Raw genomic sequence first — 18,235 nt, forward strand, 5'->3', positions numbered from 1 at the left:
TTTGAAAGGTCAGATTTCTGTGTGACAGGTTAAGAAGACCCAAGTCATCCTTCCGGGTTGTGCTATTTTATATTAGGTCATCATCTGACAATCTTTAAATGCTTGGAGACGAGTCTTGATTCCTTCTGGATTGAACACTGATTTCATTACTGCCCCTGAGATGTGCTTTACTCTTGAACTGCTAGTTGGTGTATATGTGCCAGGTAGCACAGTAAATAATTATTTAGCTGTGTTACAGAAATCTGGAGGACTTGTGACACTGCTTAGAACAAGGTGAAGGAGATAATTTTTTTATGAAATGTGAACAGATAACCAAGTCAGAGTCACCTATGTCCTGGGAAGTGGTCACACTGCCTGTGTATTTTATATTGGGACTTTAGCTTATGTAGCAACAAAATCTGCTGCACGGTAGAGAGTGGGACAAGGCTTAGCTTTAACTGATCTGTAAAATGGAATAGCTTGTCCTGTAACCATGGTAACATCATCATAAAATCATGATGTTGAATCTCTGCTTAGCTCTGCAGTAAGAAATATGGTAGGTGTCAGTCTGTACCCTTAAGATATTTATATTCTTGCCAAGACAATTATACAGAAAAAGGTAACATTTTAATATTAAAAGGAAAAGCTTAGGGAGAGCGAGGCTTGTAATTGTAGTGTTGGAGAGAATTCTTGGAAATAAATTTGCACATTGAGATTTGGCTTCTTACAGAGCAGTTTGGCTTAAAACAACTCTATTTAGTAAAAAGTAATTTTATTCCCTTTTTAATACATGTAAAATAGTGCAAAAAGAAAGTAACATGAAATCACTATGTGTTGGAATCAAGATTCCAGTTTTTTTCAGAATAGTGACTAACAGTGTTTGCATTTAGAAATACTGACATGTGTTTGAGCAAATGAGGTGCTAGCGTCTGAGACTAATGTGCTCAAGAGAGGGATAGCACCTTGTAGTCTGGCCGGGTGGCACATGATTATGTACAGCTCATTATGCAGACACTTAAAAAATGTGCAAATGCAGTAGCCATCAGGGAGGGGCATAATACTGTCATTTACCAGATATATGAGCAGTGCATGCAAAAATCACTGGACTTCTTCAAAGAGGAATCCCATGTTCTGACACATGCCTGGGCAGATGTAGTTTTCTCATTTCTCTAGCAGGCATCAAGTGAGCCTGTCCAACAGGCAGCACAGAACTTTGCCTCCCTCTGTGGCTATGCTAGGGAAGGAAAGGAGGGATGGATGAATGAATTAATAATTGTTATATGGCTGAATGTAATATAGCCAGCTTATAGTGCTTATAGTTGTCTGAGAAGAAAACAATGTTACTTCTGTCCTGCACTCCTTTATAGTCCTTTACCAAAATTGGGCACTCAGCTCACTTGGGGCTCTCTTTATGCAATTTGCCGCTTTATTAGTTTTTATAATGTACTTTGTGTGATTGAGTATTTTCTCTGTGAAGACTAATGATTAGAGATAGTCATGGGAGTGCCTAGTCTGATTTACTTTGTATCCAGTTTTAAGTTGATTAAATACTTTTGCTTTCATTGTCAGTGTGAAGCATCCATCTGGCTGGAAATCTGTGTGTTGAATTTGTTCATGTCTAGAAGAGAGTAAAATTGTTTCAATAATTTTCATTTCAAACATTTCCCATATGTTATGTTTATATCTTTACATCTTGTTTTTGGCCTTAATTTTTCTTTGAAGTTTTATTACTTTCTGACCCATACTTCTGTGTGGGTGTAGAAAGTGAAATAGAAGCTTATCTTTTCCATTTTAATTTTATTTCTCTCTGGTACAGAGTAGGTGTTAGATTAATTTTGTTAAATGGTGAATCAATGAAGGACAAGTGGGAGGATGGTAGCTTATGTGACTAGTCTTGGTAGACCCACAGCTGTTTTCACAGCTCCACCAAACTGGACTTGTGGACACATAGTACTGGGTGGACAACACTTGGAGCTCTACCATGTGCTTTGCATAGTGAACACTAGTAAATAGTTGTACACTGAATGCACATTGGAAATATTGCTCCTGTTCCATGGGAGGCTGAGCCTGATTCTAGTGGTTAAAAAAGGTCAAGAAATATTTATTTATTTATGTATTCATTTATTTATATCCCAAATGCTAAATGCCCCACCCTCCTCGTAGGAGGGGAATTCTGGTTCTTTTTTTTTTTTTTAAATTATTTATTTTATGTATAGGAGTACATTGTAGCTGTGTTCAGACACATCAGAAGAAGGTATCAGATCCCATTACAGATGGTTGGGAATTCTGGTTCTTATGACTCATTTTTGGGGAGAATAAGAAGCTGGGGATAAGAGGGCAGGAGAAGGTTGGAGAAACATTGGTTTCTATCATTTCAAAGTTACCAGCCTAAGGCGATATGTTTTGAGCTCCTACAGAGAGGAAAGGAAGAGACAGGAAGGGTCTCTTAGACTATATTTGTGTGGTTCTAAGGCCTGGGTATACTCCATTGTAAGTCATGCGCATCTTACGGGCTGCTCCTCTCAGTGTATGTACATAGTGGACAAGCAGCTTGGAGTATACCCAGGCCAGTGTTTGCTTACAGCAAAACAGACACTACTCTGTAATGTGGGGTATGGATATAGAAGAAACAGGGTGGCTAGCTTTCATTTGTGTTATCAACTTTGTATCCTGTCTTTTGTGTACATATTGAGTCTTAGTTCCTGTCTGTGACTATTAAGTCCAGTGTCATTTGTTTCCCCAAATGCTAATGCTGAGGAAGCCTTGGATTGGAATAGAGATCAAGGGAAAGCATCATTTCTGTATTTTTTTTAATTGTAAAAATTTCATAGGTCTTGGTGAGTTTTTCATAGTTTTCTTAACATGTTTGACTCATAAAATTATGTACATATCTTTGTATTTAGCCAGGCTATGATGAGCTTAATCCTGATTGGACATTGTCTCCTGAGAAGAGAAAGAAAGTAAAAGGTGAGTAGGGTATAAGAAATATGATTATTACAGCTTTACAGGGGTCCTCTTATTGCTCAAGTGGTCTTTAAATATAAAAAGGTTCTAAAATCTCTTGTTTCACTCTGGAACAACCATGGAATCTTAGCAAGGCAGCAGAACGAATGCTTTGTTTTGTTTTATTTTTCCTTTTATGGTTTTTGTTTGTTTGATAGTGTTATAGGTCTTTCTCTTTAAAATCTTTATGCATTTCTATATTTAAAATAATTTGTTTTTTTTTAAAGATAAGCAGATATTTCTTTTGGGGAATGAGGAATGGGGGAAATCAAGATTTACTGTTAAGTGAAAGTAGTTGTTTAAAATAGTAGATTAAAACATTAAAAAATGAGAGATCTTTTGTTTTGTTTTTTGTTTTTTTTTTTTTTTTTTTTTTGGCCTTAGATATACTGTCTTTTTCATGTGCTATTAAATTTGGTTTCCAAGTACTTTATTAAGAACTTAAAGAAAAGAACTTAAGTTTATAGTTTTCTCTCTTGTTGATCTTTCTTGTAGCTTTTTATTAGGCTAATCCTGGCATGATGAGACATGTCTGTTCCTGTGTTCTCCTTTCAGTCTTATGCACTGTTTGGGGAATGCTGACGTTTAAGGTCTGGTGAAGTTTGACAGGGATTTGTTCTGTCCTGGGTTGGTGTGTTTGATGTTCTCCGACTCTACTGCTTCGGTCTTCTCGTGCAGCAGGTCTGCTGCAAATGCCTCCATCCTCTCAATTTAATATTAGCAGGTCATATGAGTTTAGGAATTTACCCCATTGCTTCTCAGCCTTCCACTTTAGTGCAGTACAGGTTTTCGACATTCCGTCATAATCTTCTGGATTTTGGTGGTGCTGTCTTAATGCCCATCCCATTAGCTCTCATGTTATTGCTTGGGTCTTTTTCCTTCTTTGGTTAATTTGGCTAAGGGTTTGTCAATTTCATCTTTTCAAGGAACCAATTCTTGTTTCTTCTATTCTTGTATTGTACTTTTAGTCTGAACTTCATTAATTCCACATCGTTAACTCTTAGTCTGCTGATTTTGCGTTTGGCTTCTCCCACAACCCCCAACCCCCGGCACTGATTTACTGCATTGTTTACTTGAGATCACTCTGAGTTTTAAATGTAAAGGCCCTTAGCTATAAACTTTCCTTTTAATAAACCCATCTGTGCTGGGTCCCAATGGTTCTGAAAAGTTGTACTTTCATTTTTATGTGATTCTAGGAATTAAAAAAAATTCCTTTCTGATGTCTTTAATGACATGCCTATCTTTCAAGAATGTTCAGTTTCTGTGGATTTTGTAGTTTCTCTCTTGGTATTAAATTTTACTTTTACTGTACTATGATCCAATACAACCAAGAGATGATTGTTATTTTTTTGTTTTATTTTTGGTAACATTTGCTTTATGGCCTAAGAAGTAATCTATTTCTAAGAGTGCCCCATGGGCTACTATGAAAAATGCATGTTCCAAAGCTCTTAGATAGAACACTCTGGATGTCCATTTGGTCCATTTGATATGGTGAAGTTTGGCTCTCAAGTTTGTGTGGTAGTTGTTTTGAAGGGGTGTGTGTGGATGATCCGTCTGTGCAGTAGAGGAAGGTGTTAAGGTGGTAGTGTTGACTCTCAGACTGTCTCTTCTGTTTACTGTCTAGCAGTTTATGAAATTGTGTTTGCTAATGTTCACTTTATGTACTTATAATTGTTATATATTCTGCATGATTGTTCCCTTTGTTAATATGTAGTAGCCTTTTAAAAATCTCTTTGACTGATTTTGGCTTTATCAGATATAGGTGTAGTTACTGTTGCTTGTCTTAGATTATATTAGCTTTCAACCTTTTAATATTAGTCTGTGTGGATGTGCCAATGAGATGTGTCTTGTAGATAACCCAATGATGCCTCTTGATTTTTAGTCCAATCGGCTACTGGCTTTTTAATTGGAAACGTAAGACCGTTTATCTTTAGTGTTGTTACAGTAGGGTGTGCTGACTCGTGTAATTTTGTTGCTTGTTTACCTGGTTGGTTCAGTTAATGTTGTTTTCTTTCAGTCCTTGTTCGTTTCAGGGGTTTACTTAGACATGGTTGGTCTTTTCTCTTTTGTTCTTCTCTTCCTCATAAAATTTATTGTTTCCTATGCTCTTAGAATTAAGACTGCACACATGTGTGGGTTTCTGTTAAGTACCTTCTGCAATGCTGGCTTGGTAGCTAGGATGTTTTTCAGTTGACACTTCAGCTTGAAGCACCTTCGCTCCTTTATTGATTTTTTTAAAAGATGACTTTATTGCCGTCATAGTTGGCAGTGACTTACCTCAGGGCCTCACATGCCCTGTTATTCCATTCTTTCTGTTGCCTTCTGCTGGGAGGTTGGACATGAATTTTGTGTTTTGACTTTGAGAGTAGAGTTTTTCCTCTTGGAACGTTTAACAGTGCGGGCTGGTTTTCGATTCATTTTTATTGTGGCTTCTCACTGTGTCTGATCTTGTACTCATTTCCCCTGTATTTAGAGCGCTTTCTGCTGTACTTTGGTGGATGAGCCTTTCTCTCCCTTTACTTTCTGCCTCAGGGATGTTTATGTTTTGTTGCTTCCTTGTTTCCTAGAGTTTGTGGATGTTGTCATCATGCTTGCTTCTTTCCCGTTTCCTGTTTCTTCTTTACTGATGGTCGCATTTGTTCCTTCCAGCTGCTGGGAACATACCCAGATGCAGGCATACATCTAGGAACTCCGAATTTAACAAATGGCCCAAGGTTTCTAGCCAAAGAAATCTGTTAGGGTTTCTTGTTTTTGATTGTAATAATGAGTTGTTTTCAGTCTGGCTAACTAATTTAACCTTCTTCTTTTTGAGTTTGCATGTGCCTTCAATTCTGTGACTCACTGTGACAGGCATCACTAAGCTGTATCATATCCACAGTGGAGTAACCACTGCTTAAGAAAAAGTACACTGAAATTATAACAAAATACCATGACATTTCTCTTTAAATCCCTCAGGTTGATGAACCATGATTACTTTTAGCTTCAAAATTCTTTGTTCTTGAATTTTTTCCTCTGTTAAATGTTTAGGAGCATATCAGCCCTGGAAGCTGTTATTTTTTTTAAATATTATATATTTTTAATTACTAAATAAGTGTCTGAAAATGATCTAGGACATTTTCTAAGAGCTTTTATAATGTATATGTGAAATTTATTCACATTTACTTTTCAGTTTAAGATCACGAACCTTGTTACGTATCTCTTTCTTGGGTATATAATTATATTTTTGTTTTCAATGTTTATTTTTTATTTTATGTGCATTGCTGTTTTGTCTGCACATATGTCTGTGTGAGGTGTCAGAAGCCCTGGACTGGAGTTACATGCAGATGTACGATGCCATGTATGTGCTGGGCATTGGGGGTCCTCAGGAAGAGCGCACACTGCTCTCAACTGCCGAGGCATCTCCCCACCTGTCAGTAAGCTTCCTCCGCTTTGGGTCCAAACACATAGTTTTACAAATGCTAAGCAAGAGCTCCCACAGTGACCTTGTTTTGAGGAAGAGGACCTTAATTTACTTACTCTTTCCTTTCATAGATTTGGCTGATTGTGGCTACTTAGGCAGACTTTGAATTGCTGTACCTTTTCTATCTTTACCTGAGTAAGAATTTGAATGATGGATTTAGTTTTATTTTTTCCCCATTTTTAAAGCATCTTTGAGGACCTCCAAATATGAAATAACTTGGATTTTAAAATATTACATTAAATATTTGCTTTTAAATCACTTCTAATGTGTTTGAATTTTCTTTTCCTATTAGATAAAGAGTCCTTTTATCCGTTGATTGATGTCAATTGGTGGGCAGATGGCGCAGTGACCTTGGCTCGATGCTCTGGTGCATTAACTGTTTCATCATCCAAAAGTTTGAAGAATTTACTAGGAAAATCCTGTGAATGGTTTGAGCCATCCCCACAGGTCACTGCAACCCATGATGGGGGATTCTTAAGTTTGGAGGTGAGGTTTCTCCCTGTGACAGTAAATGCACATTGCGTTAGAAATCTGTCTATTTGCCTTGTTATTTGTGTATGTCATGTAGTTCTGTGTTTAACCATAAGTCTTACTGAAATAAAATATCCTGTCAACCATGAATTAAATGTATTATATTGCTAAGAGAATAAAAACATTTATAGCTATTTTGTTTCCTTAAAACATTTCCTCCTCGCTGGACTTAATCATTTTCTCTTTCTTTTGTTTTTTCTTCTAGATGAGCCATTTGAAAATGTAGAATGCTGTCAATGCTTGGTTAGGAATTACTTAATGTTTATATTAGTATTTAGTGAAAGGATGGTGACCTAATTTTTTTTCTTCTTTCAGGAAAAACTTTTATCACCATGAAAGAGTTGAGAGTAGAGGCCATTTCTTTTTAGTTGTGTTTGGTCATTAGAGTTCTTATTATGTCTTCCAAGAGCACAGTCCTGTGTAGCTTTACTTCTGCAGGGTACAGTGACAGGTATCCGTTTGTCTGAAGTCTGTCTTCCAGTCAGAGATCTCCCTTATAGAAAACGGCAATTTAAACTCCAAGCCAATTCTGTTAAGTCTGAATGAAAGTTATCTTTGGAAGCCAGGCGCTCAGCCTCGCTTGGCATTTGTGGAGCTGGTGGACTGCATAAAATGGACATCAGAAGCCTTTTCCTGGCAAGGGAAATAAATACCTTCATGTTGTTTTCTAAATTGTCTTCTTGTTTTTTTACAGTAACTGCAGGTATATTAGTAGTTAAAGAAATTCACACTGTCAGCCTTTATATTCTGTCAGATAATGCAAATATTATTAATGGCCTTTGGCTTTAGAAGGTTGAAAGCCACATGGACGTGGATATCTTAGGGCTTTGATTTGCTTTGTTTCCTTTGGATCCATTGTGAATGACATGTAATGAATCAACCCAGAGTATAATTAAAATATATTTTCATTAGCTCTTAAAAAATTTGTCTCTAGTTTCTTATCATTAATTTTACATCTCCCTTTTCAATTTAGTGTGAAATTAAACTTGCCCCCAAACGGTCTCGAGTGGAGATGAGGGCTGGAGAAGAGGATGAAGGCGACGTGGATTCTGACTGGGATCATGAAACCTCTGCCAAGGCTCGCTATTTCGGGTACATCAAGCAAGGCCTTTACTTAGTGACGGAGATGGAGAGGTTCGCACCTCCTCGGAAACGGCCTCGAACTATCACGAAGAACTACCGCCTTGTGAGTCTGCGCTCCACAACCCCAGAGGAGCTTTATCAGAGGAAGGTGAGCAGTCCTGCTGCACCCTGCTTTTGTAGCACAGTTGCTACTATTTCACTGAGGAGAGAAATTAAAGGAGGACATGTTGGCTCCCTGACATGTTAAAATATCAGCTTCATAAGCTTTTAGAATAATGTCCTCTTTCTAACTGAGTAATTACAAGGCAGTGATAGAAAATTCTGGGGCTGCAAGAGAGCCTGAGGATAAAGCAGAGCCAGAAGTCAGAGGCTAGTATCCAGCTGAATGCCCGGTGGGCCTGTAGCCCTGCGGTAGCTCCTCTATTCTGGAGGCAGAGACTGGAATCCCCAAAGTGAGCTCTGGGTTTAAGTGTGTGACCTTGCCTTGTTGTAAAAGGTAGAAGGCAATTGAAGATGTTTATCCAGCTTCGACCTATACCTTACATGTGTGTGTGCATATGTGTGTGTGTGTGTGTGTGTGTGTGTGTGTGTGTGTGTGTGTGTGTGTTTTAGTATGTTCCATAGTGCTTGCTTGCAGGCCAGAGGGAAACTTGCAGGAGTTAGTTCTCTCCTATTATGTGGTTATTTCTTTCTATCAGTGATGAAATTCAGGCCATTTGGCTTGGTATCAAGGACCTTTACCCACTGAACCATCTTGTTGCTCTTAGTCTGAGGTATTGGCTCCCTGCTGTGTGCCTTCCGCTGTTCCTCTTCGGTGTACTTAAGTCCAGATCTCTACTAGACTACAGGTGGTGAGGGAAGATGTTAGCATCTGCCTTCCAAGCCTGTGTGGCCAGCACAGCCGCTTACCGGGCTATTTGCTGTGCTCTGTAATATTTTGAATGAGCACTGACGTGGGCTAGACTGCAACCTGCCTCTAGTCTCAGGTTTTGCCGTCGTCTGAAATATAAATGAGAGCTTTTCTTCATATTTGCTAAAGTGCTAAAGGAATTCTTGATCTAGCTGCTTCTCAGAATGTCTGTGAGCTTCTGATGACACTCTGCATGTGTGTTCATAACCTGTTGCACAGGCCAGGTGAGTGTCTTGATTCTTCCTCTCATCAGAATGGGCTCATGGGTAATTCATCACTCATGTCTGTTTCCTTGACAAAGATTGAAAGTGAAGAGTATGAAGAAGCCTTGTCTTTGGCTCACACTTACGGCCTGGATACTGACCTTGTCTATCAGAGGCAATGGAGGAAGTCAGCTGTCAACATTGCTTCAATTCAGAATTACTTGGTATGTATAAATAGTTATGGTAACATGATAACATTTATATCCATGGATTATCTTTTGTTTCTAGAGAACTTCCCACACTAATATTTGTGTAGGTAAAGAAGTGCTTTCTTAGAATAAACTGTCAGAATCTCTTGCTTCTGCATAAGATTTGATGGTGAAGATATCGAATATACATTCTCTGATAATCTAGCCATTTCCCTGATTATTTCCATTATTGTCCCTCTCTGCATCCACATTGGTTAAGGCCTACCTACTGAAGAACCACTAGCAGAGTTTCAGTGAGGAGATTCGTGTTTCTGGCAACCAGAGATTATGAATAAAGGGATTAAGAGAACTTGAAGGAATACCTTCAGACCAACAGACTGCACTTACGCTCTTCTTCTCTTCTTTCTCTCACTCCTCCCCCTTATCTCCTTCTCCCATTAAAACCTCTCCATGTGGAAAAAAAAAAAGAGACTGCATTTAGAAGCAGACCCTTCTACTGGGATGTACATTGTTGAAGAAAGAGTAGTTGGGACAAATTGCATAGAAGGGAACTTCTAGTATTGTTTTGGATCAGAGCTGGTCTCTAGTTGTCTTGGTATGATATGGAAAGAGTAGCTGGATGTCTCCTGTTCAGGTACCAGTGAGCTGAGAAGGTCATTAAGGCCAGGTGCTAACAATAACAAGCAGGACACTTCCCAGAAGCAGCACACAAATCAGGGTTGGTAAGTAATAAGAACCATACTAGGACTAGCAAGAAAAACTTTCTACTCCTATGTGGAGATGCTTCCCACCCACATAGATGCAAGAGAGATTGGGTATGAAGAATCTACTCACAGGAGTGCCTCTGATATCCAGTGTTAAGATGTCCTAACAGTAGGACAACATTAGTACCACCTGGCTTGTCTCCTTCCCCCAACACTCTCAGACCTGAGGACCAAGGGAAGAGGCCCTAAGTGCTTGTGAACTGGAGAGCAGTATCTTGTCCTTTGCAGTGGCTGTCAGAGCTGTCTGTAATGCTGCTGCTGCTCACTCCGTCAACGATAAGATGTGCTGTCAGTACACCAGCTTGGAGAGGAAACTCGGAGTAAATGGACAACTGACATATAAACTTGTCAAATATAGTGTGTTTGGCTTAAACCCCACAGTTGGATCCTTATTGCAGGCCTCCATGTTATAATTAGTATGCACCTTAGTAGTAAGTTTGGGTTGCTATAGCACAAATATGCACTCAGCATCTTGAGCAAGAAAAAGTTAGGCTTGGAAATTCACGATTAACATGCCAGCCAATTGGTTCCTAGTGATACCACCACTCACCTTGGTTTGCGGATGGATCCCTTTTTGCTGTATCCTTGAATGTCAGAGGACACTGACAGAAGAGACAGGTCTTGCTAGTCTTTTGGGCACTAATCCATTACCTTGTGGATAGTATTTTGTCTTACTGTCTGTTTGTCTGTATTGAGACAGAATGTCACTGTATTAACTCTGACTGGCCTGAAATGTGCTGTGTAGGCCAGGCTAGGCTGAAACTCATGAAGGTCTACTCAGCTCTGCCTGCAGTGTTGGGATTAAGGACGTGTGCTCTTACTCTGGTGGGGTGGTTTCTCAACATATAATGTCTGGGTACAAGCCTGTGTGTTTTGACCCTTGACATCTCTGCCAGGAAGTAGTTAGACTCATGGGATGAGGTTAAAGGTTTGGAGCTTTTGATCTCATATTTAGAGAGAAAAACATTTTTGCCTTTAGGAAGATTCTAGAAAGTGCTGGGAAAATTTCATGGTAATTTTTTTTGTCTAAATGTTCACATATGTGAATAATTAAATCAAAACTGTGGTCTGAAAGTGTTTGTAAGGCATTGGTATTTCAACCAAATAGTATGATTAACTGTTAGTCTTTATACTGGCTGCCAGTGGAGAGTGAGCGTCAGGGCCAACAGCAGAAGGGAGAAGGCGGAGTTGTTTGCCGTGGGCTTAGAAATGCACCATTCCCATCCTTATCATCTTTCATCGTGTGGTTAGGATGGGAGCTCTGGGGTGCAGGTAAAGCAAGCAAAGTTTGTGTTTGTGTTTGTTTGGAAAATATTTGGTTCAGTGAAATACAGGATTTCCACAAACTCTTGGCTAGCTTGGGCATGGAGCAATTGCCAAGCCATCCAAAATCGGGTAGGATCCGGTGCCAAAAATGAGAGGATAGAGGTGTAACTAGGTGTGCAGGCAGTCTCTGCTGTTACGGAGCTCATAGAGAGGAGGAGGGCCTCATACTTAGCATGTGCATAGCCACACCAGAAGAATGCTCACAAACCTGTAGCACAGTGGCAGCTGTGATCACTGAAGACCCAGGGATTATAAAGGAAGGCTCTCTGTAATAAAAGTTCAAAATCAGCCTTTGTGAGTCAGAAGAGGGGATATTGTCGAGTGTACAAGCAGAAGGAGCAAATTAAGACTGTGACATGGCTCATTTGGGTGACAGCTAAATCTATCTCAGTCATTATTGTTTGTCCTCATGTCCACGTCAGTGCCTGAAGCATAGTAGACACCCACTAAGCATTTCATGGAGAGCCGAGGTTTATTAAGTGAGTCAGTGGTGAGTAATGGTAGTGCACACTGGACACAGGAGCGAAGAGTGTTGATTTGCCTTTGGATGGATGATGAAAGCTTGTGATCACTTGGCTTTGATTTAGGGTAGTATAAGCAGTGATGGATTTATGATGGATTTGTGTAGAGCAAGACTGGAGTAAGAGGAAAGGTGTGTAAGGAAGCAGGCTGGGGTCAAGGGAATCCTACAGTGTTCCTGCCATCGTGTTTTGATGATGTAGACAAGCCTTAGGTGATTTAGACTTACTTGATGGTAGAATGTATAGAGAAATGTAGGGTGTGAATTATCGGGTAACTAAGATGTGTCTAGGAAGAGGGCAAATCAGAGATCTTGGAGATGGAAGGAGCAGTTGGAAGGGTAGCACTGGTCTTCTGTCCTTCTGACGAACAGCAGACCGTGACTTAGTGTGAGTGAGTCGGCTTCACACTGTGTGATAGATTTTACTGTCAATAAAGGTGTAACTGTGGTGTGTGCATCTGTTTTGAAGCTAAATATGCTTACTACTTTAGGGGGCAAAATTTTACTTCTCTGTTTTATATTCTTTCTTTTATATTCAAGACACAAATTATAGGTATCTACAAAAGATCTTTTTTATACGTGTAGAAAAGAATACTATGGCTTTGTGTTTCATTGTGGCTCATTAGAGTTAAAAAGGATGCTGTTGAAATTTGTCTCTTAGTATGGACATGGCTGCTTAGTGCTTTCCCCACCCTTTGAGTCTTTTCTTCCTGCCCTCCTTCACTGCTCTGTGCTCCTAACCCACAAAGCTTCTTGTTACCCGGCATCGACAGCAGCAAGCCTGGCTGGGATTCAGACTCGGGTCCTGTGGAAGAGGAGAAGGAAAGATTATAAGATGAAGACTAAGGGTTCTTCCAGACGCCACAGAAGTGATTCACCTATGAACTCACAGATCGCTGTGTCAGTGTGTGCACGCCCTGCACAGATGGGGTCTTAGCACTGAGCAGGGGAAGTAGACACAAAGTCCCACCCCTAACCAAGAAGCTCTTTTCAACTGATACCTGCTGGGAGATGGAGAATCAGGTTTTTCCAGTGGAGTGTCACAGACTGTCACCCACACTCTAGGGCAGGTTCCATGGCCAGGAGTAGTTGGCCAACACATAAAGAACTACATGCCGCCCGCCCCCTTCCCCTTTCCTTTTTGCACGTATTGTTTCATTTTGGTGGTTTTTGTTCTATTGATCCTAAACCACCCCTTCCCTTTGCAAGAGAGGAAGAAAGAGCATGAAGTTGGTTCAGTAGGGATGTGAGGAACATCCGGGAGGAGCTGGGGATGGGGAAAGAATATGATCAAAGCATATTTATGAAAATGTAAACAAACAGACAAAACCTGAAAACAAAATCCTGCGGAATCACAGCTCCCGATCCAGTTGCTGTGAACAAATGTGAAGTGAACTAGCAGTTTGTAAGGCGTTACCTAGGACCAAGTTCTCTAATGCCGCTAATTCCTTCTGTGGAGTTGTAATTCTAGAAAGTAAGCATCAGGTTTTATAAGGTGCAGTGTGTTCTTAAATGCCTCTGTTTACTTGTCTTTGTGTGTAGAGTAAAATCAAGAAGCGGTCTTGGGTTCTCCATGAGTGTCTGGAGAGAGTTCCTGAGAATGTGGACGCTGCCAAGGAACTGCTGCAGTATGGCTTGAAAGGCACAGACCTGGAGGCTCTCGTCGCTATAGGAAAGGGCGTGGATGATGGCAGGTTGGTTTTGGAGGTCTGCACTCAGTGCAGAGGTGACTTGGAGAAAGCTCAGGCTGCACATTGGGCAGAGAGGTGTTGAGCACATTGTTGAAGCTTTGCAGTGACTGGCGCTGCCTTCTCTTCCAGTTAAACGTATTTGTAGGCAGTGGCTTGATGCTGTGTCACACCGGGTCTTCTCAGGCTTCTTAGATGCTGGGGCTCCATGGCACTAACCACCTGTAGGGACACACTCAGTACCTTCCTGGTTTACATGACTTAGGAAAGTCCCACAGCGGTTAACACTGGCCAAATGTCAGTCAGTAATATGGTAATGGCTTTAAATTGTTGTCAAGCTGTTGCCTGCCAGACATTTGGGACTTTGATGAGACATAAATGATAGTATATACTTGATAATTAACTAATTTAAATGAGATTAGCATTTATACTATGTTAAGTTATAAATAATATAATATCTAGTTCTATGAAATGCAAATCGAAACCACAGCAACTTATTTAAATCCAGTTACAATGGCTGTTATAAAACAAGATAATAAATAATAAATGTTATTGAGGTCACAGATTAGGAGAAATTCTTTTTTTTATTGGTTATTTTATTTATTTACATTTCAAATGTTATTACCCTACCCTGTTTCCTCTCTGCAAACTCCTTATCCCATTTCCCCTCCCCCTGCTTCTATGAGAGTTCCCCCCCCCCCCCCCCACTTCTCCCTCCTTCCTCACCATCCTAGCATTTCCCTCTGCTGGGGCATCCAGCCTTCACATGGGCCTCCCCTTCCATTGTTGCCAGATAAAGCTGTCCTCTGCTGCATACTCAGCTGGAGCCATGGGTCCCTCCATGGGTCCTTGGGAGCTCTGGGGGTTCTGGGTTGGTTGGTATTGTTGTTCTTCCTACGGGGTTGCAAACCCCTTCAGCTCCTTCAGCCCTTCCCCTAACTCCTCCATTGGGGTCCCCGTGCTCAGTCAGATGTTTTGCTGCAAGCATCCGCATCTGTATAGTCAGGCTCGCAGAGCCTCTCAGGAAACAGCTGTATCAGGCTCCTGTCAGCAAGCATCCCCACTAGTGTCTGGGTTTGGTGACTGAATATGGGATGGATCCCCAGGTGGGGCAGTCTCTGGATGGCCTTTGAAAGAGAAATTCTTACACAATTTTAGTGAGACTGTAAATTCATATAACCATCATGGAAAATAAAATGTATATTCCTCAAGATATTAAAAAGAGAAATACCATGTGATTCAGGGATTCTGTTAATGTATATTTGTTAAGAAGGAAATGAAGGCATTTTATTAAGGAGATAAATGTATACCCCTATTTAAAACAGCTAAGACACAGAAGTTAAGACAGAATCAGCTAAGGTGTCCATCAACAGATACGCAGATAAACAATGCAGCCCGTTTACACAGTTGACTAATAGGGTCACCTTTGCCATAAAACCACAACGCTGGGCCTAGACAATGGCTCAGGGTTTAAAAGCACTTGTTGCTGTTTCAGAGGCCCCGAGTTTGGTTGCCAGCATCCACACTGTGCACCTCACAACTGCTTTTAGTCTAGTTCCAGGGGATCCAGTTTTCATGTACATTTGTGTGCGCACACATACATAAAGTAAGTAAATCTTTAAACAAACAAACAAATGAAGTATTTACTGCTGTTGTAGAGGTTCTAGGTTTGGTTCCCAGCTCCACGGGGGCTTACAACTGCCTGTAACTTCAATCCTAGTGATCTGATGCAGTCTTTTGGCCTCTGTGGGTACCACTTGTGATCATGGTGCACACGCATTGATGCAGGCACTTATGTATACACGTAAAATAAAAGCAATCAATCTTGAAAAATAGGGACAAAGGCTTACCCTTTGCAGCCATATTAATGGAAGTGAATGTCGGTAACAAGACATAGCAAAGTAAATGAAGTCATATGTGGACTTACTTCATATGTGCAATCTGAAAAAGCTGATGTCTATTAGCCAGTGAGCCTGGCTCTGGGTATGAGAGCCTGAGGAAGGGCAAGGAGAGGCAGATGAGAGGTTGTTTGAGACGGACAGAATCCCAGCCAGGTTTACAGAATGAATGTTGTGATCATACTGTACTGTATAGGTCAGAAGAACTACGTGTTGAATATTCCCATCACAAATATGAAAATGTGTCCCATGATTAGCAGTACATGGTATAGAAAAGCATTCTAAAATGAAGTTCCCTAAATGGCTGTACCTGTGTTGAGAGTTCTGCACAGTAACCAAGTAGAACTTCCTGTGACTGTGGAAGGTAGAATAGTGCAGATCAGAAAACAACATTATCTTGGCCTATCTTTAGTCCCCATGAAAGTCATTCATCACTCGCCTCTGTATGTTCTGTAACATCCTTTGACTATCAGCTCAAACTTTAGTGATGCATTAAATTAATCATTCGCTTCCACCAAAAACAGAGGATTAAAGATAGATTATAGACAGAAGTGATTCAAATTATTATACCCATTTTATATTGGGTGAATGTCCCCTCATCTGATCATATGCATTGTTTCCCCAGGTCGATGTCCTTTCCTTGTTTTAAATGTCTTGTGGTCACTGTTTAGCCTCATTTCTTGTCCCATGGAAATAGTGAATGAACTGTGCTGCTTGGCAGAATTTTAAAGAGATATTTTTCTGATTGGTAAAAATTAACTTAATTGAATAAATATTCACAGTAGGGTAAAGCAACGTTTCATTACATGAAGAAAGAAAGAAACAAAATCAACTTAATAGAAATCAGATGAGTTCTCTTCTCTTTGCAGATTTACCTTACCTGGTGACGTAGACCTTGATGGCATCACCTATGAGGAACTTTCCCCACCACACAAAGAGCCTGCCCAGAGCAAACGGCAGAAGGAGCTCAAGAAGAGACATGAACTGCTCAAATTAGTGAACTTTTCAAAGTAAGTCCGTCATTCATTACTGCTCACTGGGAAATAAGGTCTGGTCATTGCCCTATACTCTTTATAGTCCGAGTCGCTAGGCTACTTCAGCAATGTGAATGCATTACTTTTGTTTAGCCCTCATGATTTTACATATCGTTATAAGAACTATAGGCTAAAGGGAACACGGGTTATTTTCATGCATTTTTACCTCAGGCAGACAGCATGTGTCAGTGAACAGAGGCTTTTGTCTATAAATGTAAGCAGCTCAATCGAGTTCTTCCTCATAGGTTGACCCTGGAACAAAAGGAGCTGTGCCGTTGTAGACTCAAGTTACTAACCTTCTTAGATCGGCTTGCAACCTATGAGGTAAGGGGTGCCCTTAGCTGCCATTGTGCGCACCATCTGTTCTTACACACGCCATCCCTGCCCTAGTGTCTCCTATTTTGGTTTTCCAGGTTACTTAGAAGGGAAAATTCATTTACTGAAAAGTCAAGTTCTTTATTGGAAGGGTTTTGGTAAAAACTGAAAGTTGTAAAAGTCCAAAAGTTGTTTTGTCAGAGTAGAGAATAAAAAGGCTTTACCTATTTCTGTGTACATATGCTCTTTAAGTTTATAAGTGTTTTAATTTAATATTTGTTTATTTCTGGGTAATGGCACAGAGTTGGTTCTAGTGTGTGATTTCAGGACACACCGAGTTCGATATTTATACAATAAATATTCTTACCCATTTGATGATTTGCTACTTGATTAGATTTAGATGGTTGATCTTTGATCTTTATTAGAGCCACTTTTGAATTTAATAGCAATTTACTTCTTGGCTCTTTGGGAACTGAACACACTTATGCCTCCATGTTGGACGTTTTATGATCATTGTGTTGTATCAGTTTAGATAGTGTTAAACATGGAAGAAACATGATTGTAATGGTAGAAAGCTGTTGGAAGCTGAGGCAGAGGAACTGTGTTGAATTTGAGAGCAGCCTGGGCTGTATAGTGATACCTTAAGACAAAAATCATCAAAAAAAAAATCAGAAAACAAAAACAAAACAACCCTAAATGAAAATGAGACACCTTTCAATGGCTGTGAATGGTTTAGTAAGTTAGTTTGTTTGCTTGCTTTTCACACGACCCATTCAGGTTTTTAGTTTTCCTATCTGGGGAGACTCAAGAGTCACATTTGTGCTAGGCAAGTCTTGTCCTGCTGAGCAAGGTACCTGTGCTTTCAGGTTTTTACAACGAGATACTGACCTGAAGTCTGGCCTCAGAGATTATTTCCACGTTCAGTCCATTGGGCCTCTCTTGTATGGCTGCATGCTCTTGGCCTGTGGCATAAGTAGCCCTAGAATGCTGAAGGTATTTAATACTTCCGAGCATCCATGTAAACTCAGAAGTCTTGGATTCCCCACCTCTGGAAATGTTATCAAACAAAACTCAAAAGGAAAAGCTGGTGATTCCAAATGGAGATCACACATAGAAGAATGAAATTAGATCCCTATCCTTGCTCACCAAGCATAAAAACAACCACCACCAACAAACCAGGCATGTTGGCACATGCTAAGCTCCTAGGAAGCAGAGGCAGATGCATATCTGTGAGTGTGAGGCCAGCCTGGGCTACATAGTAAGTTCCAGGACAGCCAGCGCTGCATAGTGAGACCTTGTTTCAAAAAAAAAA

General features: G+C 40.2%; 1 protein-coding gene across 16 annotated transcripts in view; it reads left to right on the forward strand.

Moving 5' to 3' along the window:
* Positions 1-18,235, forward strand: part of Nbas (NBAS subunit of NRZ tethering complex) — a 341,775-nt gene that overhangs the window by 56,422 nt on the left and 267,118 nt on the right. For all 16 annotated transcript variants that reach the window (NM_001427446.1, XM_087554759.1, XM_087554760.1 and 13 more), the window contains exons 13-19: positions 2,883-2,946; positions 6,735-6,928; positions 7,947-8,204; positions 9,268-9,393; positions 13,531-13,682; positions 16,444-16,584; positions 16,854-16,932. In NM_001427446.1, coding sequence (NP_001414375.1) covers positions 2,883-2,946; positions 6,735-6,928; positions 7,947-8,204; positions 9,268-9,393; positions 13,531-13,682; positions 16,444-16,584; positions 16,854-16,932 — 1,014 coding nt within the window. The remainder of the gene's footprint in view (positions 1-2,882; positions 2,947-6,734; positions 6,929-7,946; positions 8,205-9,267; positions 9,394-13,530; positions 13,683-16,443; positions 16,585-16,853; positions 16,933-18,235) is intronic.

This window comes from Rattus norvegicus, chromosome 6, assembly GCF_021556685.1.
Source record: "Rattus norvegicus strain SHRSP/BbbUtx chromosome 6, alternate assembly SHRSP_T2T, whole genome shotgun sequence".
Lineage (NCBI taxonomy): Eukaryota > Metazoa > Chordata > Mammalia > Rodentia > Muridae > Rattus > Rattus norvegicus.